Genomic DNA, 25,531 nt, shown 5'->3' on the forward strand with positions numbered 1-25,531 from the left:
AATTCAAAAATAAGGTCCTATATATCTCTCAATATTAATTCTCTGTCTCGTTCACATATATCTTTTCCAAAGTTCTTTATTCATGAGAACACTTCCTAATATTTTATTTTCTAACATTCACCGCTATGTCAAATTCAAGTAAAGATTGAATTATTGCGAATGATCGAATGAGTCTTCAGTATCATAGTGGCGTGAATGAGTTTATCCGTGGGACATGTTTCCAACTCAATAGTGATGGCGAAGCCAAGTGTCATTATCAATGCAACAACACAATTACCCAACCGATTGGAGTTGTTCGAGTGCATCTCTTTATCCAAGGGATTTACTCCGTACTACACTAAGTGGTATCAATATGGCGAACCATGACATGACATCGTCGTTGAAAATGCAGCAGTAGAAATCGAGCGAGACATTGGCGGATTACACGATGTCATTCATAATATCATGACTCACGATGATTATGATGATTTCGTCGACCCGACCCTGAATGAAGTGCGGGATGAAGAGAAAATTGAGGATCTCTTCGCCGAGTAGAAAGCATAGTTGTACCTTGGTTGCCATGAGTTTTCTTCATTGTCGTTCTTTGTTCCGTTTATGCACATCAAAGTCATATTTTTTTCGTTTTAAACTCCATTGAAAAAAATATTTACTTTTATCGGAATTTATCAAAAGTTATAAAAAAATTGGAATTAATCATAAATAATTCGAATTAAGTAAACAACGACTATTTTATGCAACAACTACAAAAGGAGTCATTGATTTTTGCAATTCAAATTCATTTCGATTAATTACAATGATATATATTGAAAGGTTATTGAAAATCATTGGAAATAATCAGAAGTTATCGTAATTTATCTTCTAAAATTAAAGATATCTTTGAATTTTTTTTGGATTTTATAATTTGTTTACTATATTTTACCCTCAAATTGAAACTTGAATGACGATCTTATTTTTAAAATTTGAAGGGAAGGAGGACTAATGCAAGAATTTAAAAATTATTGGCAGACACTGATACGTTTAAAAATTTGATGAGCAAAGCTTAGGGATATCTTTTTATTTTAATATTTTTATTGAATCTTATCACTAGATTTCTTATAATATTTGTAATTAATTAAATCTAACACGTTGTTTATTAATTTTAAATATGTATTTTTTAATATTTGCAATAGGTTTATAAAAAAAAACTATAATAAACTTGATATTAATTTCGTTTTTTTCTTTGACGTATGTATTTTATATTGGTTGAACTTTATTTAGTAAGTGGCACTGATGCGATGCAAAGACATCTTTCCATTTATGCACCAGCAGGACCAACATAACAGAAAACGACAAATCTTATCATTTTTCGAAGGGAAACGGCCAAACAAAAAGGATCGATGGTTGTGCCTTAAGCTCTCGGAATTTTAGCGAAATTCCATCGTTTAGGGCCTGAAATCGACAATTTTCGGCTATTTGACAAATTTTCGATATCGACGATTGCATCCGATCTTTGCGAATTTCAGCCATCTATTTCCAATTATTTGCTTCTTTATTTTCATTATTTGCTTTACCAATTTGTATGTTATTTGTTTCCGTTTTTATTTAGCCTTCTTCTCATTCTTCTAATATATGACTTGTTTCTCGTTTTGTTTCGGGAAGCTAAAACCCTTTGTATATGCATGCATAATTTTGTAATAATCAGTTTAAAATGAAAGTAAAAATCGATCTTTGTAATAATTTTGTAATAAACTAAGACACTGTTTTTCATTCTTCCTATAATCCAAGTCTACATCATCCCTTTATCCATTTTATATATGTATAATTTGATAATATTTTTCAATATGTTTATAAAAAAATATAAAAAATTGTTACAATTTATGAGAGTACCAATAAGCTTCTTAGTATTTCGGTTTTTTTTTTTTTTTTTTTTGTCGTAATCTGATTAAACTTTATTTTTAGGATTAAAACATTTTAGTTGTTTTGTCATTGTGAAATATATAGTTTAGGTTATAGTGTTAGCGAAAGCACGCGCTTGGCTCGGTTGGTTAGTGATTCCCAAGAAAGTAACAGAGTCATGTTTCTTTTTTCCTTGAAAAGGGAAATGAATAGTGGAACATAAACGGTACAAAATAGAAAATATCCATTCACACTTTTTCATAAATCCTAGTCGAATAACCACATTCACATTACGTAAATACTCCTCTTTTTTTTTTTTTTTTTTTTAACGAAAGAACAAATCAGAAAATATCATGTTATTTTTAAACGATTTAATTGACTATTTTTTTTTTATTATATAAAAAAGGAAAGAAAAAAACAGAGACAGCGACAGAAGAAACAAAAGGGATTTCAATCGGACGGTAGACACGACAGGAGTGGTATTTCATTTATCATTTAAAAAAAATTACGTATCCTGTAAAAGCAGAAAAAGCATAGAAGGCATAGACACAAGAAAGAAGAAACACACACACACACTCATTTTTCTCTCTCTCTCTTTCTCTCAGTGGTCTCTTCAAGTTCAAATTCAAAGAATGGGTGGTGGTAATGTTGTAATAATAGGTTTGGCAAGCGTGCTGACGTGGGCGATGGTGAGCAGATCAGGCGTGGAGGGGGCGTGGTGCGTGTGCAAGAGCAACCTGGGGCAGGACGTGCTGCAGAAGACGCTGGACTACGCGTGCGGCGCCGGGGCGGACTGCAACCCTCTCCACACGTCCGGGTCGTGCTTCGCCCCCAACACCGTCCTCGCCCACTGCTCCTACGCCGTCAACTCCTACTTCCAGCGCAAGTCCCAGGCCACTGGCTCCTGCGACTTCGCCGGCGCCGCCACCCTCACCGGATCTAACCCCAGTACTACGCCACCCCAACTTCTTTCTTTTTTTTATCATTGACAATATATATATATATATATATATATATATATATATATATATATATGATATTCACACTCTTTTTTCTTTTCTTTTTGTTTTGTTTTGTTTTGTTTTGTTTATAGGCTCTTCTTCAACTTGTCCTTATCCTTCATCTGGCTCCACCTCCACCTCCACCTCCGGCTCCGGCTCCGGCTCTAGCTCAAGCTCCTCCACCACCAGGTAACTCTACTACTGTCTATCACCATAAGGGCTTTTTGGTCTTTTTGGTCTCTTCCGACTTGCAACTTGTAAAGCTGTCTTTAATGCGCTACTGTCGCCTGTTTTTTTTTTTTTTTGTGTGTGTGTGTGTCTGTCTCTCTCGGTGTTTTTTTTTTTTTTTTTTTTGAATTTTGTGTGATTATTGTTTTGAATAGTACACTGTCGTTAAAGGGTCCTGTATTAAGTTACGTATTAACTGCTGCAAGTAAGGCTCTATAGCTAGCTGGCTGTGAGTCTGTGACTGTGTGTGTGTGTTTGTTTTGTTTTGAGTTCCACAGAAACTAGATTAGTCTAGATAGTTGATATTTGATATAAAGTTCGTTTTTTTTTTATATGTATACTTTTAATAAAATGATAACAAAGTAAAAGATTTGAGCTTTTTGTTTTAAAATTTAATATGAATATGCGGTTGCTTTTTGTCCAATGTGGAATGAATGTGGTCTTTTTGACCAATTTTGTATTTGCATAATGATGTCCCTCCCTTGCTTATAGGCTAGCTTGAAAGATTCTATTAAATACTCTCCTTGGGATCCAATTCTTTTTAATAGAGAAGAAACTCATATAATATAAATAAACAGTTAAAAGTTAAAACTCGAGAAACTGCGAGACTTTCAAGTTGAGAGATTGAGGTGAACATGTAGCAGCTGAAAAGGATAAATAAGGTTTTTCAAAAAACCTGTGCCCTTTTCTTTTTGTTTTTAGCAGCTTATTAGATAGAATCATAGAAGATACTTTTGAGCGTGATTTTTGAATCAAAGACATAAAGAGTGGGAAAATGTGTGAAGTGTTGTAATTTTGTGAATGACTGTGAGAGTGAAAATAGTCAAAAAGAAAAAAAAAAGTAGTGGTGGTGTGGCCATCGATAATTGTCCGCATTGTGGCGCGTGACAGACTGACTCGACCAGACCATATATTTTCCTCCCTCGAAATATGCGATTTTTGAGATTTATTATCGACCAATCTAGCTCGAGCATTGTTCCAGTGTTCCACTACCAGTCCCGTACATACATTATTAATTTATGACTCATGACCAACCTTGTGGTGGTGATGAAATGAGAAAATAGATGACACTATTCGTTTTTTTTTTTTTTTTTTTTTTTCCCGTTTTCTTTTCCCTGTATGAGTATGAACGAAGAGTAATAATGTTATGTATGATACAAGAAAGAAGACATGTACTAGGGACTCACGTGGTGGTGGGGGTGTAAGAATCTAAAGATTGATCTAGTAGAGTACTAAGAAGTTGGGATCTAGCTGGATATACAGCTTTCTTCTTTACATTATTATTACATATTATTAATCATGCAAATGTTGTTTCGTGCAACAGCGGTGGGAGCACCACGGGAACAGTGCCTGTGTCGAGCAGCACCGGAACAATGCCGGGGTCCACGTCGACGACTTCGACTAACCCGTACAGCACCACCACCCCCAACTCCGGCATCCTCGGCGGCATGGGTCCCACCGGCCCCAACATGGACGATAGCGCCGCCACCGTCGCCACCCCAACCCTCCTTTTCCCTATTTTCATTATGGTCCTCCTACTCTCATCTTATTCTCTTGGGGGGGCTTAAAGCTTTATTTATTAATTAGTTAATCATCTCTTCTTTTTTTATCCTTTTTTATTTTTGGACTTGGGAGTTGGGACCTCTCTTTTTTTTTTTCTTTTTTTTTTCCTTATGGATGTTTTTCATGGTAGCCGTGTACTAGTAGTTATGCATCTTACTCCAACTCCAATCTCAGCCTTTTCTTTTTTGTACATCGATCTAGTACTTAGCTAGTTTCTACGTCATCTATTAAGTTGGAGAGATTTATGTCTGTTTTGGAGGAGCATAAATATAATTATTAGTAATATATTGTGTGTGGATGTGTGTTAAGGCCGAAAGGTAATATATTGAGACACTAATGATCAGCGAGCTAGGGACCACGGTCGTAGTTGGCCTTTCATGTTATGTTCTCCTCAGAGTATCTCCCTTATTCGAAACGTTGCTTTCTCTATTAAATATTCAATTATTTATCTTTCTTTTTATCTATTAATTTATTTATGGATTATCTATTTCTTTTGTATGAGTATGGATGAATGCCAGTGAAGCATGTTAACATGAACGGTAAATTGTGTTTTAGTAGTCTTATGTCACTATTATCACTTGAGAGGAAATATGTTGGAAACAGGAAATTAAGGAAAATCTGAGATAACAAATGAGAATCTATTCTATTGTATTTTATTTGTGCTTTTCACCTGATACAAGACTTTTAACGGACATGTCATAACAATAAACGTGATAATCTATCATCTCTGGCCTATGTAATGGATTCAAATTGACCCACGGATCTGATCGGAATTAAAGGCCATATAGCATACACCTTAGCAATAATTGTGGAGATTATTGTCTCATTTACATGGGCGGGTCAATATATATCTAGGTCTTAGGGGGGAAAAAATAGGCCTTAAAAAAAATTAAAATACTTAGGACTTAGAAAATAAAATTAAAATTCATTACACTTTTTTAGAAGAAGTGAAAATGTAGGCCTTGTCGTTACGTGTGTTGTTGGTTTCTTTTTTAATGCAAGTTTGTTCGGCAAGATGTCTTGCAATATTCTCCAGGATATATTGAGACATTTTAACTGCTGTGCGTACAGAACTATATATTTGACAAGTTTCATGTTTCGTCAGAATGATTCGTGGAAGACCTTCTACATATAATTTCTCTTCGTGATTAAAAATGCACATTCAAGATATGTAAATGCACATTCGAACACACTAAGACTGAGAGTGAAGACATCTTGTTTATTGCAGCAAACTATTGGAGGCTTGACTGAGGTTAACTTGGCTCATCACTAAATTCTCTAGAGATGAAAGGCCAGAAAGCCAGTCAAGATTGTTGGCATATAAGGAGCCATCATCATCACATCCAATGAGAAGATGATGCAAATTGGAAAGATTTCCTAGTTGGGGCGGAATCATTCCCACAAATGGTCCATCTAGACCAAGGTGTGTTAAACTCACAAGAGAACCAAGGAAGCTCGGAATCCGGATTCCCTCGTCAAAGTTGTTATGGTAGCTCAAGTTCAAGTGAGTAAGATGTTTAAGATGGAGCAAGGAAGGAGAGATGTTGCCTGATAATATCAGCTGGAGGTGCACATTTGGTAAATGCACATTTGGTATATGATGGCCTTATTACCTTTGCCTTTGTTGATCGAAAAATGGTAGCTTTTTTAAAATATTTTGAATTTCATTGTTTTGACAAATAAGAATATGAATTTTTGGATATTATTTTGGGATTTGGATAGGGATATTAGTAAAATTGAAGAGTTTTCTCAAAATCAACAAAAAGCATATTCAAGATAATTGTATATATTAATGGATCCATGTATGTCAACATACCCATAATTTGTTAATATGTATGTCAATAAATCAATAATTTGACATCTATCTCAATAAATTATAGATTTGTTAAATTACATCTACGGGGCCCACTAATATATCCGTCCTAATTATGTTTTGGTTGATGTTGGAAAAAGTCTTCAATTTTACTAGTATTCCTAATTCCCTGTTTTTTTTTTTTTTTATCTGTTTTGGGCTTTAAAATTTGAAAACATAGTAGAACCCATCGATCAAATTACATAATGGGTTTGCGAGTCTGCATCTAAATCTCATACGATCTTAAATGAGATGAGGACGTTAAAAATTTCATTTTGTTTAGTTTATGAGTGAGACAATACAATTATGTATATAATATGACCAATATTAGTTAGAGAGTGTGGGTACCACATATCAATGATTGATAATCAAGATTATATATTTAGAGTTAAGATCACATAAAAACAACACTTATACTTAATCATACGACATACTATAGAAAATTTTGTAATATTTGTAAGCGTAGTTTTGAAAAGACATCAAACTGTATTTTCTAATCTATTAAGAAAAGGAACACATTTTAGTAGTTTTATATCATATGATGATATCGATCTAGTTGAATTATATAATTTTAGACTGCAACATGTTTTATGTCTATGGATCCATTTCATTAATTATTGATTACATTATTTGATGGTAAAGCATGATATGCTAGTTCTTAAAAAAAAAAATATTACGCATGTTTTTTTGGATATAGTTCATTTAGTTAACTTATAAGTCACTCTTATATGTCATGTTCACGAACTCAATTAATAGTGACAATTTTGAGATAAAGAAGGAAAATTGTATGACGAAATCTAAAACTAATTAAAAGTGACAATGTACTGACAATAATAATCCTACAAAATGATTAACACGGGCGTAAGAGAAAAAAAAATCCAAAAATTTGATTATGCTCACGTCAAATTTTGTTTTGGATATTATTATAAAAAAAAAATGTTTTGGCTTTAAAACACTATGGAGAATTCTTATTCATTCTCTCACATTTTCTCCCAATTTTCATTTGTCATGATAAAATCTGTATAGTCGAGTACAACATGGCTTATGGCTCATGCATTGTCTTAAAGTCTGAAAATAAAAATATCATGCAGGGTTAGAAAGTCCGTAAAACCCTTCTACATAATACATATGGTGATCTAACCTTGCATGCATATACATCAATATTCTTATCTCTTGAGTCTTGATGTTTATGACATTGGCTACATATGATATTCACCATATAAGGTTTATTGGGTTATCATTCTATTTTGATGGTAGTACGTTCTTCCCGAATATTATTTTATTCCCAATATGTTGGAACACAAGAATGGCCACATGAAGTGACTCAACACAACATCAGTATATGAGTAAATTAAAGGGCTAGCTGGGCGTGTTTGCATAATGGCAGAATGAGAAACGTAAACGCAAGAGACTTGGCTATTGTTGAGGTGGGAATTCCATATTTCCCTTTTCCAAACAACCCTTTCAGAAACGGCCAAAAACATAAAACCACAAAAACGCTCGATAACACCTCTCCTTCCATGACGATCATGTTCCTACGCCCAAACGATAATACGGTCATCGCCAAGGCCGTCAAGTGAAGCAACAAGAGCGTGGTTCCGGGAACGAACATGGGAGATTCGTTGAAAGTAAACCTTCCAGCGCTTGCACTGTCTTCTACAGAGCACTCCGATTGGTCCTTTTGCGTGACGTCGAAGGAAATGTCGGAAATACCCACGAGTTGAAACACGAAGCTTAGTGATCCGAACAAGTTACATGATGAAGTGGCTATCTTGCCCATTCTGAGATTGTTCCACCAGGATCGGACTGATAGGCCACACTTGAGATATAAGTAGAGAGAGTATAGGTGGTGAATCAAAAATTGGGCAGCATATATCGCCATAGCTGGTTCATGAGCCTGCACAAATGTTATTTATTATGTGTCATTTCTCTAAGACACATGTTTAGATTGGCAACTCTTTTTAGAAAGTCACACGACTTTAATCGTATTTTTAACTCTAAAAGATTTTTAAGTGTATTTCAACCCGCTTGTAACTAAATATAGTCAATTGAAACTCATATAAAATATGGAAAAAATTGTTTAAAATTAGTTAGATACTAAATAGTCAAGTGTAAATAATTTGTTTGACCCCTCTATGTAAACTTATATACGGTGGTGATATTTTATCTACCTAATGTACCTTATGCATAAGTACTAATATTCTTATCAACGATGTCAACATTCTATATATAACCGTTGAAATTTAGCTCTCTTTGTTATTTTCCTATTAAATTAGTTTCTAATAGAGGTTTAAAAAAACTTGTAAAAATGTTTATGATGAATTTACTTTGAAATGGTAAAAAAAAAAAAAATAGCATAGAACCTTGGGTAGGAATGGTGAGGCGGTGATGAGAGCGAAGGGAGGTAGAAGAGTGTAACAGAGTTCTGGGATGGAGCGTGGGCCCCACAAGAGGATCCACGTGTAAGCCAGGGATTGCCTGAGCTGGATTCCACCGAGCAGCATCGGGTTGGCGGGTCCCACCAAGATCTGGAGCATTCCGGCGGCCCATCTCTTCCTTTGGACAAAGTTGGTGGGCCCGCTAGTGGCCGCTAACCCGAGGAACCCGGGCGGGTCGGGCATCAGCGAAACGGATCTCCAGCCTTTGGAATGAATCCTTATCCCAGTCAACACGTCTTCGGTCAACGACCCGTATCCCCACCCAACCTGAAAAAAAAAAAAAAATTAATCAATGAAAGTGTGATATTTCGGGTATATGATCATCAATTGAGCAGAGTTTGGGATAGAATGAGATTTTTTTTTAATACGTAACATGGAAATGGAGAGCTAATAATTTAGTTAATTAATGATGATATTTCGGATATATGATCATCAATTGAGCAGAGTTTGGGATAGAATGGGATTCTATTTGAACCACATTTGAATTGAAGTGCTAATTAATGAACAAATGTGTGAAAGTGATTTTAGGCTGATCATTAATTGAGCAAAGGTTGGACGATAGAATGGGATTCTGTCTAACCACATTTTGTGGAGTCGTCGAACTCTTTACTCATCTCATAATGCATGTTTACTTTACTAGCTAAGGGTTTAATAAAAAAAAAATTAAGTTGAAGAACAGAATTACCTTTTTACCCCAAGCGGTTCCAAGCTCGTAATCGCAACGGGCAATCTCGGTGGCGGCTTCGACGGCGGGGATTGAAAGAGGACGTGGCTGAATACGGTGGACCAGTCCATCACGTACAACTTCACCAACTGATCCCACGAATTCCACCGAAGTTCCAAACAATTCTTTCAACTCTTCCACTGCTTAATTTTAATTTATGTAGGAACTAATTAATAGTATTCAGCTAATAATGAAATGAAATAAAATGATGATGAGTATTAAAGTAATTAATGGCATACGTTGGGGGTGAATATCATCGTCAAGAGAGAAACCGTAAATGAGTTTGCGTCTATGAAAACAGCCTGTCCCTGCGTACAGTGGTCCTTGGATCCCAGCCATCCCACGTCCAACAATCTGTTTTTTGGGTTCATAAGTTATATATCCATATTTACAGTTTAACATTGTTATATAGCCAACGTTTCGTAAATCTTAAGTAAATAGTTACGTCCATGTATTTACGCGTGTAAATTGACTTAAATACCCCACTTTTTTTTTTTATTTCAATGAAATGGGCAAACCAGGAATGTCACGTCATTTTTATGACTATTTATATAAAATTTACGAAACGATAATAACAACACTCACTTCGTTACCAACGGTCATTTGGGTGCCGAAAGGATCGTCTTTGAGAATGTTGTAGAAGACTTGAGGGAACTGGACGAAAGCGCAGTCTTGAGGTTTGAGGCCAACGAAGGCACACATGGCCTGAAGAACGATCGTCGGATTGTTGGCAAACATGTCGCAATCCACGTTAAGCATATACGGCGCGTTCGTCATCAACCCCGATACTCGAGCCTGCATCCATATTACTGTTAATTAGCCAAAATAATTACTACTAGGTGATTAATTAATAATAACAGAAAATAGTCAATTTTAATATTTGATATTGCTAAATAACCAACGTTTAGTAAATTTTAGGTAATTAGCTACTTTCAGACGTAAATCTTACATAAATAGTCAACGTTTGATATATAAAAATGCTTATTTACTTAAAATTTGCGTATGAAATTGACTATTTACCTAAGATTTACCACATATTGGTTATTTAACAATGTCAAACGTTTAAACTGATAAATTTTCTAATGGACCCGATAATAATTACCAAAACATTCATAGCTCCGGCTTTGTTGTGGTGCGGATAATTTGGACGCTTCTCTCTGCACACGTAAATTAGATGGGGCAACCCTTTTGGGTCTCCTTTGTTCTCCAATATCACCTTCATTCATTAATTCATCACATTACAAAAAAAATAAATATCAACTTTGATCAGAAGAGCCCCACGTATATAATGCAAATAAATAAATATGTACGAATCATATACATACAAACCTTGACCATGCTTGGGTGTTGTATTTTATCCGTATCCACGACTCCCTTGGCTGCTTCTTCAACTCTCACACAAAGCCTCTCATATTCATCCTGTACGCAAAAAATTCCAAAAACCACCGATTTCACTTCTTAATAATTACTTGTAAAACAAAACTGTTAGGAACTAATTAATGAAGATCATCACATGTACTTACTTAACAACAAAAATAATTCTTATCACCTTCATGTCTTTCCAGTGCCGAGACGGCACGTTGTCGTCAGAGCAGCGATCGGATCCAAAATACTTGAAAGGCGCTCGGACTCGAACGCCGTACTTCTTACAGAACGGAATCCAAAGGCGAGCGAACTCGGAGGCCTCGACGAGAGCGCGGAGAAGGAAAGAAGAACCGGCGTCGTCGGAGACGTAACAAGCGATCTTATCCGCCGGATATTCCACGGCCATGAGAGACAGAACCGTGTTCACCGTCATAATCGCCGGCTCCAAATCCGGATCCGCCGTCGTCACCATCATATCCACCGCCGGAAACTCGTCCCCGCGGCTCTCCGAAAGCCTCTCCGGATGTGTTTCGAATTCCACCGGCTTCCACGTGGTGGAAATCCAGAGGGCTTGCTCGAACGCGAACCAGGACTCGCAGAGCAAGGCGAGAAGCCATGGCAAGCCGTGCTCGGGGTCGGAGAGAGTACGCACCCGATAAGCCACCACGTACAAAATCAAGAGCAAGTTTATGAGTTGTATCAGGTTTTCAAATCTGTTGTTTATTCTTATTTTTTCACACAAAATAGAACAATCAGGCTTCATTGCTCTAGGGCTCGCCAAGAGCCTTGTACTCGATTATAAACTTGGACGTTACCTATATATACATATATATATATGTATATATATATATATGTGTATATATATATATGTATATATGGATTATTACTGGACACAATTTTGACACATTTGTATATCTTATCCGTGTCGTGGATGGATGGTCTTCTTTGTGACTAGTGTCTCTCTAGAGAGAGTTGCCATAAACCGACTTTCAAAGCTCTAGAAGCCGCGTGGTTGCAAAATTATCACTACTTTTGAAAGCATTAACAAAATAAAAGTTTTTGCAATGGTTATTAATAATTTGGGCAGTGTGGCCTTTTAACTTATCCAGGACTTATGTATTCTAGTCTATAAAGGATATATAGTTTTAATTTATTTGAATTTTATTTTTATTTGGTACTAAGCTAAGTAAATATTGCGTACTAGCTAACATTTGGTTTCTTACTGTAAATTAGCCGTTAGTCATTATTAAACTGACTAAAAAAGATGAATTTGACTTTCAACCGAATTCAGTTAAATGTATAAGTTTGTAAGCCATGGCTAACTAGCCAATATCAAATTTAAATTTTGTTGAATAATCAAGATTTTGTTAATTTTGTAAAATAATCATTATCATAAATTAACGATGATCAAATACCCAAAACACCCTTCATTAATCTTGATAACATATTCAACCTCTGGACTAATATAGAGACTCAACAAAAGTTGGTATCAATTATATTCTTATGCATTATTCGAATTCTTATTATTCCAAAACATGATTCTCTCTAATGTTTTTTGTTGACATCAAGATATTAAACGAACAAAGGTCGTGCACATGAAGTCACAAAAACATACGCAAAGGCAGCAGATTTGAATAAGGTGGACGATGGAATTCCGTACTTTCCCTTCCCAAACAGCCCTCTGACGAACGGCCAAAAGCATAGCACCACCCAAACGCTCGAAAAAAGCTCTCCGATCTCGGGGCTTCGATGCTTAAACAACGCCAATGCCAAGGCGAACATGTTGAGCAGCAAAACCGTCGTGGCGGGCACGAACATGGGCGATTCGTCGAACGTGAACCGCCCCGCGTCGGCTGCGGCGTTGACGTCGTCGGTGGAATCCGATTGGTTCTTGCTCGTGAGGTCAAAAGAGATGTCGGAGATCCCGAGACGCTCGAGCACGAAGCTCAAACCTCCGTACAAATCGGACGTGGTGGAGAATATGAGAGTCATTTTATGATTGTTCCACCAGGTGTGGATGGATTGGTTTATGGAGAGATAAGAGTGGATGGCATGCAAGTGATGGGTCATGAATATACCCCCAAATAGTAGCATAGCCGCTTGGTTAACCTGCCATTATATGTACATGCCAATAATTAATTACTAACGATAATACAAGAAATTGTACGTTCATGATGAGAATATTCAATCATTTTTTTTATTTTCCTTGAATAAAATTGATGACTAGTCTATTTTATTTGTACAAATAATTAGCAAACTATTCAATTAAAACTAGAGTAATTTCTAATTAGTCAATGTTTTGTAATTTTTAGATAAATAGCTAACGTATTGTATATAGTCAACATTTTGATAGGGTATTTTAGTCAATTTACGGATGTAGAAAAATCGGCTAAATGTGGCAAATCAAAACTCCAAAAAATTTATATATTTAATGTACCCTTATTTTTATGGGTAATTTAGCAAAATAACTAACTTAAACATTGAGAATCGCTAAATAGTCAAGGTTTACTAAATATTAGGAAAATAACCAATTTTATATATTTACAAACGTAAATATTAAGTAAATAGTCACTGCCATATATTAAGTCACGTCACCTAATATTTATCAAACATTGGTTATTTAGCAATATCAAACGTTTAAGTTGGTTATTTTTTTAATTTTTTGTATTTTTATTGGAAGAGTATAAAGAGAGACAAAAAAAAAAAAAAAAAAATAGGACACAGGATTTGGATTCATATTGTGTTACCTTGGGTAAGAAAGATGTGTTGGCGATGATAGAGTAGGCAGGCAAAACAGCGTAGGATATGTAAAAAATGGGTCGGATCCCCCAAATCATGAGCGACGTGTAGGCGAGGGACTGCCTGAAGCGGAGGTTCCCGCGGAGCGAGGCGAGAATCGGGCTGTTCGGGCTCAAAAGAATCTGGAGCAGCCCGGTGGTCCACCTCTTGCGCTGGACCAGGGTCGCGGGCCCGCTACCCGGCACCATCCCCATGAACCCGGGCGGGTCGGGCATGAGACCGACGGAGCTCCATCCCTTCGACTGGATCCTGATGCCCGTGAGCAAGTCCTCGACGAGAGACTCGTAACCCCAGCCCACTTGCTTCCCCCAAGCGGTCCCGCGCTCGTAGTCGCAGCTCGCCACGCGTTCCAACACCGCCGAGTCATCACCGCTCGGCCGAGGAGTCCCGAGATCGATGTTCACCGCCGAGTCCACGAGCTCGTCGCAATCTCCCAAAGATTTCCTGAGATTCATGCCCCGAGTTGTGTCCTTGTTGTTGTTGTTGCGATCTATCGAGAAGCCGTAGATTCGCTTTCGCCGGTGGAAACAGCCTGTGCCGCCGTACGGTGGCCCTTGAATCCCGGCCATGCCATGACCAGCCATCTGTTTGTTATTAATTTTTGCATGCACGTAAATCAATTACGTAAGCCCATGCATGCTTTCAGTATTATTCACTGTACATTGATACAGTACTTACAGTATATTACATGCATAGGATATGAGAGAGATAATGATTGGATTATAATATGTATTGACCTTATGGTTGATTTGTTTTAATTCTTTTTTCTTGTTTCTTTTTAATATACTGATTATTGAATATCAATATCTTGTTGTTTTTTAATAAATATTTTTTAGAGGGGATTTTGTTAACTCCTGAAAATAAGGATGACTTGAGCTTTGGAAATTTGAAGTTTCTCTAGTAAAAATAATTTGTGAAATGGTGTTCGCTTTTTTTGATTTTTTGTAAAGCTTTTCTTTTCCTTCCTTCTTATGCTCTGATTTGGTTTGAAATAACGTGATCACATAAATCTATGTCGTTTTCATTATTCAATATATTTATACGGTCTATAATAAATCCATATCTCCATCTATTCTACACATTCCAATCAAAATATTCTATGTCATAATTCTTCACTTTTTTTTAACAAAAAAATAATTAATTGATTGATGATGTGGTATAATAATAATAGTACTCACGTCAAAAGCGGTACTCATTTGGTTTGCAAAAGGGTCGTCTTGAAGAGCATCATAAAAAGTCTGAGGGAATTGGACGAAAGCGGAGTCTTGAGGCTTGAGGCCAATGAAGGCACACATGGCTTGAAGAACGATCGTCGGATTGTTGACATACATGTCGCAATCCACGTTAAGCATATACGGCGCGTTTGTAATCAACCCCGATACTCGAGTCTGCATCGCATCATCATTAATTGTATAAGCAGTTAATAAGCTTGCTAATTAATTATCCAAAATTATTCTTAGTAATGATATAGTAATAATTAATCACCAAAACATTCATAGCTCCGGCTTTATAGTGATGCGGATGATTCGGACGCTTTTCTCTGCACACGTAAATTAGTTGAGGCAACCCTTCTGGATCTCCTTTGTTCTCCGATATCACCTTAATCCAAATAATGCCATACGTCAATATACATATGTTATATGCCATATACAGTATATGCAAAAAGGGCTAGCTTTGAATAATTTTTTATGACGTTGGAGACCTAGCTTGTAAGTGGATCTAGCATTAAATCAAATATGCATAATTTTATCTATAAAATGAAATCTAAACTTCATAATATTGAGCATTATAGAACAAACTTTAGATTGGGTGAAGATTTTACTCCCTTTATTTTTATTTTTATCTTTCTTAAATTTAAGCGGAATATTAAAGGGTCACAGAGATCGACTTTACTAGTTAACGTCACAACAAATTGATTTCACCGTTCTTAGTTATTCTATTGCTCGTATTTATTTACTATACATATGACTTGAAAGAGAGAGAAAATTACGACAACACATAAATGAACGTAACCTGTGTGTATTGATCAAATAATAATAGGCTATAATAAAGTCGTGTAGACCCAGTTGTAATAAAAAAAAAATGGGAATATGAGTTGTGGGTACGTAAGAAAAAATAACAATAAAAACCTTAACAATGGCGGGGTGATTTCCTTTTTCTGTATTGGCGACAAATAAGTCTCCTTTCGACGCATCTTTAATACGCTGTGCCAACGCTTCATATTCACCCTACGTCCAATTTAAAACTTTAGTGTATATATCTATATATATATATATATATATATATATATATATATTAATATAGGGTTATTAAGTTATATAGCCACACGGATATAGTGGATTGAGATATAGCCCAACTTTGGTTAATTTCTTATAAATAGTCAAGAAAACTTATTAACAAATTAATAAAAGCCTTATTTATAGCAACCAAACATATATTTTAGGTAGTTAATTGCTTGCCACGTATGCAAGTTGGCTATTTACAAATTATTTACCAAAGGTTGACTAATTTACAATTCATATAGTTTAGGTGGCTTACGTAACCAATTTTTTTATTAATATATATACATACATACATATTGGTGCTGTTATATATATTATGAATTTATGATATGCATTACATACGTACCTTCATTTCCGCCCAGTGGCGACGGAACTCCGGCGACGAGACGTCGGTGTGATCGGAGGCAAAGTACCTGAAAGGCGCTCGGAGCTGAACCCCGTATTTCTTGCAAAAGGGAACCCAAAGGCGAGCGAAAGAGGACGCGTCGGCGAGCGCGTGAAGAAGCAGCGGAGAGTGACCGTCGTCGGAGACGTAGCACGCGAGCTTGTGAGCCTCCGGATATTCCACCGCCATCAGAGACAGCACGGTGTTCACCGTCATGATCGCCGGCTCGGCCGCCGCGTCCGCCGTGGTCACGAACATGTCGACACGTGGCAGCTCCAACAAGCCCTTCTTGCCGTGCATCTCCAACAGCTTTCCCGGGTCGGTTTTGGAGTCCACTGGGGTCCACCAGGTTGAGACCGAGAACATGACTTCCACGGCGAACACTGACTCGCACGCCAACGCGACTAGCCCGACCAACCCTTGCTCGTCCAGGCTAGCCACGCGGTGGACCAGCACGCACACGAACAGCCCTAACTCTGTCAGCAATATCGCTTTCTTCCATTTGTTTTTTATGGGGACTTTCTCACACAACACACTCGAAGACTCTACTATTATTTTTGATGCCTCTCCCATTTGGCTTGACATATGATATGCTCTACGATAATGCTTGAAAAAAAAAAGCTTCTTGGTCTTTGTCTTTTTATAGCCCTGGCTAGCTATACTGAACTGGAAAATTGAAAATTTTACTGGTCCACGTAACATGACTTTTACCATTTTAAAAATACTTTATTGTTGCGCATTTATACTGAAATGTTTGACTTGACTCAGGATAAAATTTAAGCTTTGTGCATTAATTTGGTATATGGGAGTAGGTAGAGGAGTCGTGAAGACCGAGTTGTTACCAAAATGGGTAAAAATGGGTCTCGGAGAGTTCTTTTCCTTAAATCAGAAATTTACAACCACTTAAATGGATGGCCTAGGCCCTAGTGGTTTAAGCCGGTGGTAAAACTTCGCTCCTAAGTGAAAATTGAGCAATACTTCATTTAAATTACTCATATTGTTATACTTAATATCAAAATTATAATTATTTATACGTTTTTTTATACCAAAATTTATACTTTTTAACTTAATATCTCAATTAATATTGATTACTCGACGAAAAAATGTTGTACCAAACTCAAATTTAACATAAGCGATCTTGGACCTTTTTTTTCTCACAATTTGCCAATCCTTAAATGTTCATGAACACCTAAATTCGATCGGTCGACTTTGATCTAACACGTACGATCAATATTAATGCATCACAACTTCACGAGGGTCTTCAAGGAGTCCAAATATGATATCAAATTCGGAGATCTGGGCCTCAAATTTAATTAAAAAAATTCTGAACGGTTGATAATCAAACATCTAAGGACTGTTATTATTTGCCACTTAATAAATTTTTTTTTTAATTTTTTTTAATCATATAATCGGAAGCTATCAAAAGCACGGAATTCTAATAAGCTTAACAGAAATTTTGCTTCCTTTAAATTAAGAATTCTACCAATAAGCTAACAGAAATTTCCGTTCCAGTAAGCAACAGGAAGATACTTTAACGAAGAACTCCAATAGCTTCTAATGCCCACGATTATTTGCTGCCTACTCCAAAGAGAGTTGATATTGTCCTTTGAATATTGATTAAATTATATATGTTCTTCAATGATAGAATTTAGAATAAAAATAAAATAACTGATTCCATGGGTATTCTTCTGCGGTTGTCGGAGTTCGTTGGAGGAATGAGGACTGATAATCGAGAGAGATATGAGAATGATAAAAAAAAATGTTTACAATGATATATATTAATTTGGAGGGATATTTTTGTGAACAAAATATGATAAAAATTCATAAAAAAGTGGGTAAATAACAATTTCATTCATTGATGAAAAAAAAGAGTTCATTCATATCAATTATTACTATTATCTAAAAAAAAAAAAAAAAAAACAAAATTTTTGCTACTCGCATTACGAGGTGTACAAACTACAAAATAAAATTCCCTAACGGAAAAGCTATTCCACTCTTCAGCCACTCCCAAAAAAAAAAAAAAATACATTTTCCGACTTCCTAGTTGTTGCCGAATGAATACCACGGCTATCCATACTTTTTCATTGCGTGTAAAACAAATGATGTGCATAGCAGAAAGAAGAAACCACTAGCTCAAAAAAAAAAAAAAAAAACTACCACAGCTCAGAGAGGACAGTTCTCTCGATTCGATACAGTCACACACAACTCCACACTCTTCTCTTTCAATGGAGACCAACAACACTAACGCGGTGAGCCTCCCATTTTGTCCTTTTCTTTCTCATTCAGTTTTTTTCTTTTCTTTTCTTGAGCTTCGCGTATCGTCATTATTCGTTTGTGTAGATGAAATGTGCTATCTCTTAGTCGTCTTGCAAAAATGGGTTTTTGTCCGAGTATAATACTCGCCTTTTTGTCTGTATTGTAATATATTAACTGTTGTTCTGTAATCTCGATTCGTTTTCTTGTGTTGGGACCTGAGAAAGAGAACGAAATAACTGATTATTATAAAATATGGCTATGGTATGTATGTCCCAAGGTATCAACATTGGGATGGCTGTATATTGTCAGCAATGTAATAAATTAATTATATGTGACCCATTGTCATAAATACCAAGCATAGCACAAATATATTGAAATCACTTGTGATAGAAGCAGTGAGAGTGATTTTGGGACACTGAGAGACTCAAAAGGTGGTTCATTTGGCATGTGTATCACAACTTCTGGGCCATACTGGCTTTTTCACTCTCTCTTTTTTTTTTTTCTTTATTCTTTTTTTTTTTTTAAATTTCAGAAAAAGGTATGTCAAGTATGTGGCTATGGGGGTGCAGAATCCGAATATCTGATCGCAACTTGCTCTCGGTGCTTGGAATCAAACGAGCACGTGTACGGAATCTCGCAAACTCTCGGCCTTCTCGCTTTTTTTTTTCACTACAAACATATAGCTGTTAATGAATGTTTTTTAAAATGCAGTTACTGTATGAAGGTTCTCCGGCCAGAATTGCCGGCGGATCATTGGATTTGCGAATCGTGCGTGTCTGAAAACGAAGCGATGATTGCTTCGGCGGAGTCTGGTGCGAAGGAAGACAAGGCTGTGCCGTCGTTCCAGCGCCACTTCACTCCTCGGAAACATCTCAAGCCGACCCGAAAAGTGAAGTTCATCGGCCACGATGAGGTCATAAGGCTCGCCTCGGGGAGCGCCACGTCAGCGTCTCCCAAGAGATACAGGCACTCGAGTTTCAGCAATAAGATCTTCTTCCCCGACCGGCTGCGAAAACCAACTGCTTCTCTGTCTAGACACGCTTTCCCAACCCCGAGTTTCGCTAAAGGTAAAAACTGCGTTGGAAAACGAAAACGAAAAACGATTTGCAAACCAATAAAACCGGAATTCTGATTTGTATTTAGATGTGCAATGTAATTGATTACATGCTATACGAGTCTCTGAATTGATCTCTACTTCAGCGCCAACGTCATTGCGCTCTGCAAGATCGCCTGTTCGCGAGAAGGCTATAACGGAGATCTACAATGCTCCAAGATTTTCCGAGGCTAATGTCTCGCCCGTTCCTATTCGTTCAGGTGGTCCAATTGATTAGGTGACACAGACTTCTCTGCACTTAGCATTGCTTCTGTGTTTGTGATCATCTCATTCTCAGGGAACGAAACGCTTGGCACATCGAGTCAGAATGTCAACAAAGCATCGAGTGACTTGCCATTCCACGTCATTCCGACTCCGAGTGATAAAACAGTTGACACGTCGAGTCAGAAGGTCAAAGCTTCGAGCCCACAGATACCACTTAATGTCACTCCGGGTGATAATACAGCTCTCCCAAATGAAATTTCATCAGATGATCGTTTGGGTGCACGGTTAGAAGATTTGCACAGTTTTTACGGCGCATATCTTCCTTCTTCGGACGGAACTTGGAAGTCTGTAACTTGTCTCTTCGCTCGCGTGCTCGTTTCTTTTTTGGCTCTTTTTTCGGATACTCAATGTTATCATAGCTTCTTTCTCTTTCAGGGGTGGTATAAGCGTTGTCGACTCTAGTTCTCGATCGGAGATCATCATCGAGAGCTTCCAGGCTCAGACTCCGACCCAAGTCCATCGCCAAGTGTATCGAGTCTTGCAAAAACTTCCTCCGATTCTGCAAGTGAAGATGATTCCTCGGGCCAAGTGTTTGGGTGACCTGTGCCTCGACCACGTCGGGCTGTACTTCTTCCCGTCCGATAACGCCTCCGACACGTACGTCTCGTTTTCCCACTTGTGAATTTCGCAATCGTTTCGTGAGTGAGATATGTGTTTGATCGATCGGGTTGTAGATCGAGATACGACAAGCTGTTCGAGCGGATGGAGATCGAAGAGTCGGTCGTGGCGTGTGGCGTGGACGAATACGAGCTGACTATCTTCACGTCCAAGCAGCTCAAAGCGGACAGAGAGAGTGAGTTTTTTTTTTTTTTTTTTTTTTTTTTCTCTGTCACTATCTTCACAGTCACTGTGTGATTGTTGTGGTTTTGATTTCAGTGAACAACTTCTTGTGGGGACTTGTAAAGAAGGCAAGTAAAGGCAAACAGATTGTGTCCAGTCCAGGTAATATTCATCACATTGTCACTCCTCTCATGTCCTCCATTATTATAACTACATGTTGGTGTTTTAGCAGGAACTGGAGAGATTGAGAACTGAGCCACAATGAGTTTGGTAACATCTGATCAGAACTACTAACTATATATATTATAGTCGCTAAGGAAAGGATATAGAAGAAGAGATGTGGGTTGAAACTTGAAAGTATCGAGACGTTGGATATATAGTTATGTTATTATAACAATATGTTTAGTTATTAAGTATTAGCAAAATTAGATCAGTATAGGCTATTTCTCATTACTATTATACCATGCTAAGCCTCGTGTTCCACACGTGTTCGAGACTTCTAGTATCAATTTAAGCCGGATTTTATTTACAATCATCGTCATTAGCACATTATATATTAATTAATATGTTGCCTACAAATTATGGATTTTTTTAAGGCACTAAATTATGGACTTAAGTGTATTAATCACAAATACTGATGATGATGCATGACAAATAGTACCATCGTTTTTGCCTACAACTGTTGTGTGATAATTTCGAGTTTCGACAATATTTATATAATTTTTTTTTTAATTCTCACGTAGTACCACATTATTTTTCTTTATAAAAAAATATATAGTGAATTATTATACAAGCGACACTTATGTCATTTTACTATTTTTTTTCTGAACAAAATAATGATAAATTTTTGATTTTGTAGTCTCTTGATCCTTTCATATTAAACTTTTCTTTGTGAAATCCAATGCGCCTAAATAGCTTATAACGAAATTACAACTTAAATAACTTGTTCACATTAAAATAAGAATAAACAATCTGAAATAGCACGACTATCCTCAATTAAAATTATAATCTAACTATATAAAATATTAAAAATATAATTCAACTCTTCATTCTCTAATAGTTTTCCCAAGTAACTTTTAATTTATCGAAAATAGCCTCGGTCAAACTTTTATTTTTTTTTTTTTTTTTTTTTTTTTTATAAATAGCTCTCAGTCGTCATCTCAGAGCTCATCGCGATCTCGATCGATATTCCTCCCTCTCTCTCTCTCTCTGGAGTCTCCTGAAGCTAATCACCCTCGATCTGAGCAAATAGAATCTCTCCGACGATTTCCGCTGGAATCAGCTCTCAACTTTTCGGAAAGAAGCCGTGTGCTCCTAATTTTTTAGCAGTAATTTTAAAGTATTGAAACCTTTTTTGATATGGGTTGGAGTGCTCACCAGTTTCGTATATGTGCGAGATGAATTACAACCGTTATTGATTTTATGAGTGGGTTTTTTTTTTCTTCATGTTTTTTTTTTTTAAATTTCTTAATTCTCTATTTAGAACTTTGTGACCTCTCAACATAATAAATAATGTGTCTGACTAATAATGTTACACCAAATTCAACAAAATCTGTTATGTGGTTTTTTTTTATAAAAAGTATTTGGTGTTAAAAATTGACTTATTCCCGTTAGTATTTTAGCGGGTACGGGTCGGGTAACGAAAATGTTAAACCCGCCCGCCCCGTTAACCCGCCCGTTAATTATTTTTAAGGAAAAAAACTAGATATTTTTTTTAAGAAAACATTAGATTACATCATAATGAGTAGGTTGTTGTTTTGATTCTTATTAATAATTATTTTTTTTATTTTTTTTAAACGGGTTAACGGGTGCTCAATTTTGGCACCCGTTACCCGCCCTGTTGGGAAGACCAGGTTAACGGGTACGGGTTAACGGGTATTTTAATAGGCGGGTACGGGTACCGGTATTGGTGTACCCGCTAAAACCCGTACCCGTTGTCATTCCTAGTTGGGTTGCGTTTTTGTTTTACTCTTTGAAATGGTTTTCATCTTCGAGTTTGGCGTTAAAGATTTGTTGACTTGACAAACAACTGAAAACGGTGTGGATTTGATGAAAATAATATCAACAAATTATATTATTTGATGATAAATATGTCAACAATTCATGTCATCTATGTCAACCATTCATGTCGATTGTTGACATTTATCTCTACCAATCAATAAATTTTTTCAGTGTTGTCATTTGTTAATTTATACATGTCAACAAATTGCGGTAATTTCTCTTTTTGTGATGGGTTTGGCTCAATTGTATCCAATACGTTGGACTTTTTTCCGTGGACGAAGTCTCGGACCAAGGTAAACGTGGACAAGGAGAATAGAATTAATGGGGAATTCTCTTTCCATCTCTTTACTTTTAGGGAAGAGAAATTTCTTGTCTCCTTAAATGAGGAAATAAAATTATATTCTCCTTGCAATAAAGAGAAGAGAAGTCAAAAAAGTGTTTTCTTCTCCCTCTTCTCTTTATTCCAACGGTTGAATTTTTTTTTTTAATCGAGCTATTAGATTGTTGACCGTTGGAGATCTAATGACTCAAATTTTTTGATCGTTGGAGCCCAAAAATTACCCTTTTTTGAACGTTGGACCCCCAAAAATTAAAAAAAAATTGTGTTTTAACCCCCTCATTTTTTTTATCTATAAATACACCATTATTTCTCACATCTTTTTTCACAAATCACTCTCAAACTCTCTCATTCTTCTAAATCTCTCTAAAAAGTAAAAAAAAAAAAAAAAAAAAAAAACAAAAAGATGAAACGAAAATGCAAAGCCCAGGATCGTAGGCCTATCTACCACGCGAGCCCACCAGCAAAGCAAAACCGAGACACCAAGGCCTTGATACACAAGCTCAAAAATGGACTAAAAAGCTTCAAACCCCTCGGGCTAAGCAGAGAATACAAGACTTAAGACTCTATATTTAGATACACAAAGTAAAATCACAATAGCTACAAAAATCTAAGAAAAATTATCTACCTACCTAAATAAACAATTTATTGGTTAGAAAGAACCCTATGGTCATTTTTACTACAACTGGTTTTGTGTGTTAACCAAAGTTGTGGTGGCTTTTATATTAAAATAAAGTGACCAGACTTTTGTTTAAAATCCCGGAAAGGGTAAGTAGGCAGCTCAGTCAAAACTCAAATATACATTACACTAAAATTGTAACATTTCTAAGGGAAAAAAAAAACGAAGAATGAAAACTGTAGCATTTCTGATTATTTATCGTCTCCCTACTTTTCTTTTAATTAAATAATGAATAGTAAATTAAAAAAAGGTCTGATTTCGCCTCGCTCAAGTTTTGTTGCTCAGAACGTTGTCTCGCTGAAAGGAATCCAAAATATATAGATCCCATAATATTCGGAAACAAATGACTAATTTACATTCAGAGCAAAAAAAGAAAAAAAAACGAATAATTTACATGAATAACGCATTTACTTATAATTTTCTATTCTAACAAAATTATGAAAACAGACAAATAAACAATTGATACACCAATTGATCAAGCCACTAAGTAGTTCAGAGTAAAAACATTTGGGTGACCTGCAAAAAAATAAAAATAAAATAAATGCGACACAGTTTATAAAATGGAATAACCAGAGAGCAAGAAAAATGAAATAAATGGAATTTCTCAATCTTTTTACCTGAAATGAAGAGGAGAACAATCATCATCTCTATCTCCAAGAAAAAATCTTTTTAGTGCTTCCATGAATCTGAAAGTAAAAAAATATGGCTGCACTCATAATTGAGCTGCCTACATACCCTTTTCTCTTCTTTTTAGGAGAGAGAAAGGGATCAAGCCTTTGTAGTTCATATTTGAGGGGTGAGATAGTAATATGATGACAAATAAATAATAGCTGAACAATAAGTTTTGGTACGGTAACAATACATCAATGCACAATCTTAATAATAAGTGAACTATCGTATACCTGCACCTAGGCTCCTAATCAGCATTTTTCACAGAAAGTACATAAAGGAATGCATATATGTAATTTTAAGCCATAAAAATATAATACATATAGTTTTAGAAGGTTTAAAAAAAAAAAAAATAGATATTGATTAACATCCCCCAAAAGCTTTGACAGATTCTGAAAAATAGACGCCTAAACACTCGGCCGGCCCAACAACCTAAACCCCTCTACCCAAAAAAAAAAAAAAAAAATCCTAGACAAATTTTTCAGAACCAGCCAAAACAGTATGGGAGAGGTTAATCAATAATTTTTTGTATATTTAAAAAATAATAGACCTTGAAAATAAAAGAAAGTTTAATCCCTTTAGTAATCCATGAAAGTATCTAACTAGGAAATCGAAGGTGAAAATATGATAGTTCGTATTAAGATTATGCATAGAAGATTGTTAATGAAAAAAAAAAAAAAAAAAAAAAAAAAAAGCAGCTTGGCTGAAAAAGATGTACCCGAAAACGATCATGTTGAAGAAGCAAAGTCTTCTTCGTCTGATGACCCGGTTACGTCTGATGTACCTGAAAAAGATCATGTAGAAGTTTAGATCTTTTTTTCTTAGACATGAAGAGACACAGAAAAAGTAATTGTTAGAAATCAGACGCAACCTAAATTTAAATACAAAAAAAATGCACAATCTAAAAAAAAAAGTTGTA

At 36.1% G+C, this 25,531-nt stretch overlaps 4 protein-coding genes across 5 annotated transcripts; 2 read left to right on the top strand and 2 right to left on the bottom strand.

Annotated features, from left to right (window-relative positions):
- The first annotated feature begins 2,345 nt into the window (after window positions 1–2,345).
- On the top strand, window positions 2,346–5,127 carry LOC149384530 (uncharacterized). 2 transcript variants are annotated; one of them, XM_089629349.1, is made up of 3 exons: window positions 2,346–2,823; window positions 2,969–3,059; window positions 4,426–5,127. In XM_089629349.1, the coding sequence occupies exons 1-3, from the start codon at window positions 2,508–2,510 to the stop codon at window positions 4,670–4,672; spliced, it is 654 nt and encodes a 217-aa protein (XP_089485475.1). In that variant the 5' UTR covers window positions 2,346–2,507; the 3' UTR covers window positions 4,673–5,127. The 2 variants fall into 2 exon arrangements, with proteins under 2 accessions (XP_089485475.1, XP_089485474.1); XM_089629348.1 differs by having other exon boundaries at window positions 2,350–2,823; window positions 2,969–3,065; window positions 4,429–5,127.
- Window positions 5,128–7,802: 2,675 nt separating this feature from the next.
- LOC149384531 (cellulose synthase-like protein H1) lies at window positions 7,803–11,849 on the bottom strand. The gene is made up of 8 exons (XM_089628084.1): window positions 11,231–11,849; window positions 11,011–11,100; window positions 10,784–10,897; window positions 10,267–10,476; window positions 9,921–10,035; window positions 9,643–9,821; window positions 8,883–9,224; window positions 7,803–8,416 (listed from the first exon to the last, which is right to left on the bottom strand). Exons 1-8 carry the CDS (start codon window positions 11,807–11,809, stop codon window positions 7,871–7,873), a joined length of 2,175 nt encoding a protein of 724 aa, XP_089484210.1. The 5' UTR covers window positions 11,810–11,849; the 3' UTR covers window positions 7,803–7,870.
- Window positions 11,850–12,618: 769 nt separating this feature from the next.
- LOC149384532 (cellulose synthase-like protein H1) lies at window positions 12,619–17,085 on the bottom strand. Its single transcript, XM_089628052.1, has 6 exons — window positions 16,474–17,085; window positions 15,975–16,073; window positions 15,331–15,444; window positions 15,024–15,233; window positions 13,794–14,429; window positions 12,619–13,155 (listed from the first exon to the last, which is right to left on the bottom strand). The coding sequence occupies exons 1-6, from the start codon at window positions 17,083–17,085 to the stop codon at window positions 12,619–12,621; spliced, it is 2,208 nt and encodes a 735-aa protein (XP_089484178.1).
- A 1,935-nt stretch (window positions 17,086–19,020) lies between these two features.
- LOC149384533 (PHD finger-containing protein 6-like) lies at window positions 19,021–21,568 on the top strand. The gene is made up of 9 exons (XM_089628053.1): window positions 19,021–19,029; window positions 19,301–19,392; window positions 19,480–19,835; window positions 19,969–20,082; window positions 20,160–20,430; window positions 20,522–20,743; window positions 20,821–20,939; window positions 21,023–21,088; window positions 21,159–21,568. Exons 1-9 carry the CDS (start codon window positions 19,021–19,023, stop codon window positions 21,179–21,181), a joined length of 1,272 nt encoding a protein of 423 aa, XP_089484179.1. The 3' UTR covers window positions 21,182–21,568.
- Window positions 21,569–25,531: the final 3,963 nt, after the last annotated feature.

This window comes from Urtica dioica, chromosome 10, assembly GCF_054948205.1.
Source record: "Urtica dioica subsp. dioica isolate 48M chromosome 10, U.dioica_male_clone48M_v1_H2, whole genome shotgun sequence".
Classification (NCBI taxonomy): Eukaryota; Viridiplantae; Streptophyta; class Magnoliopsida; order Rosales; family Urticaceae; genus Urtica; species Urtica dioica.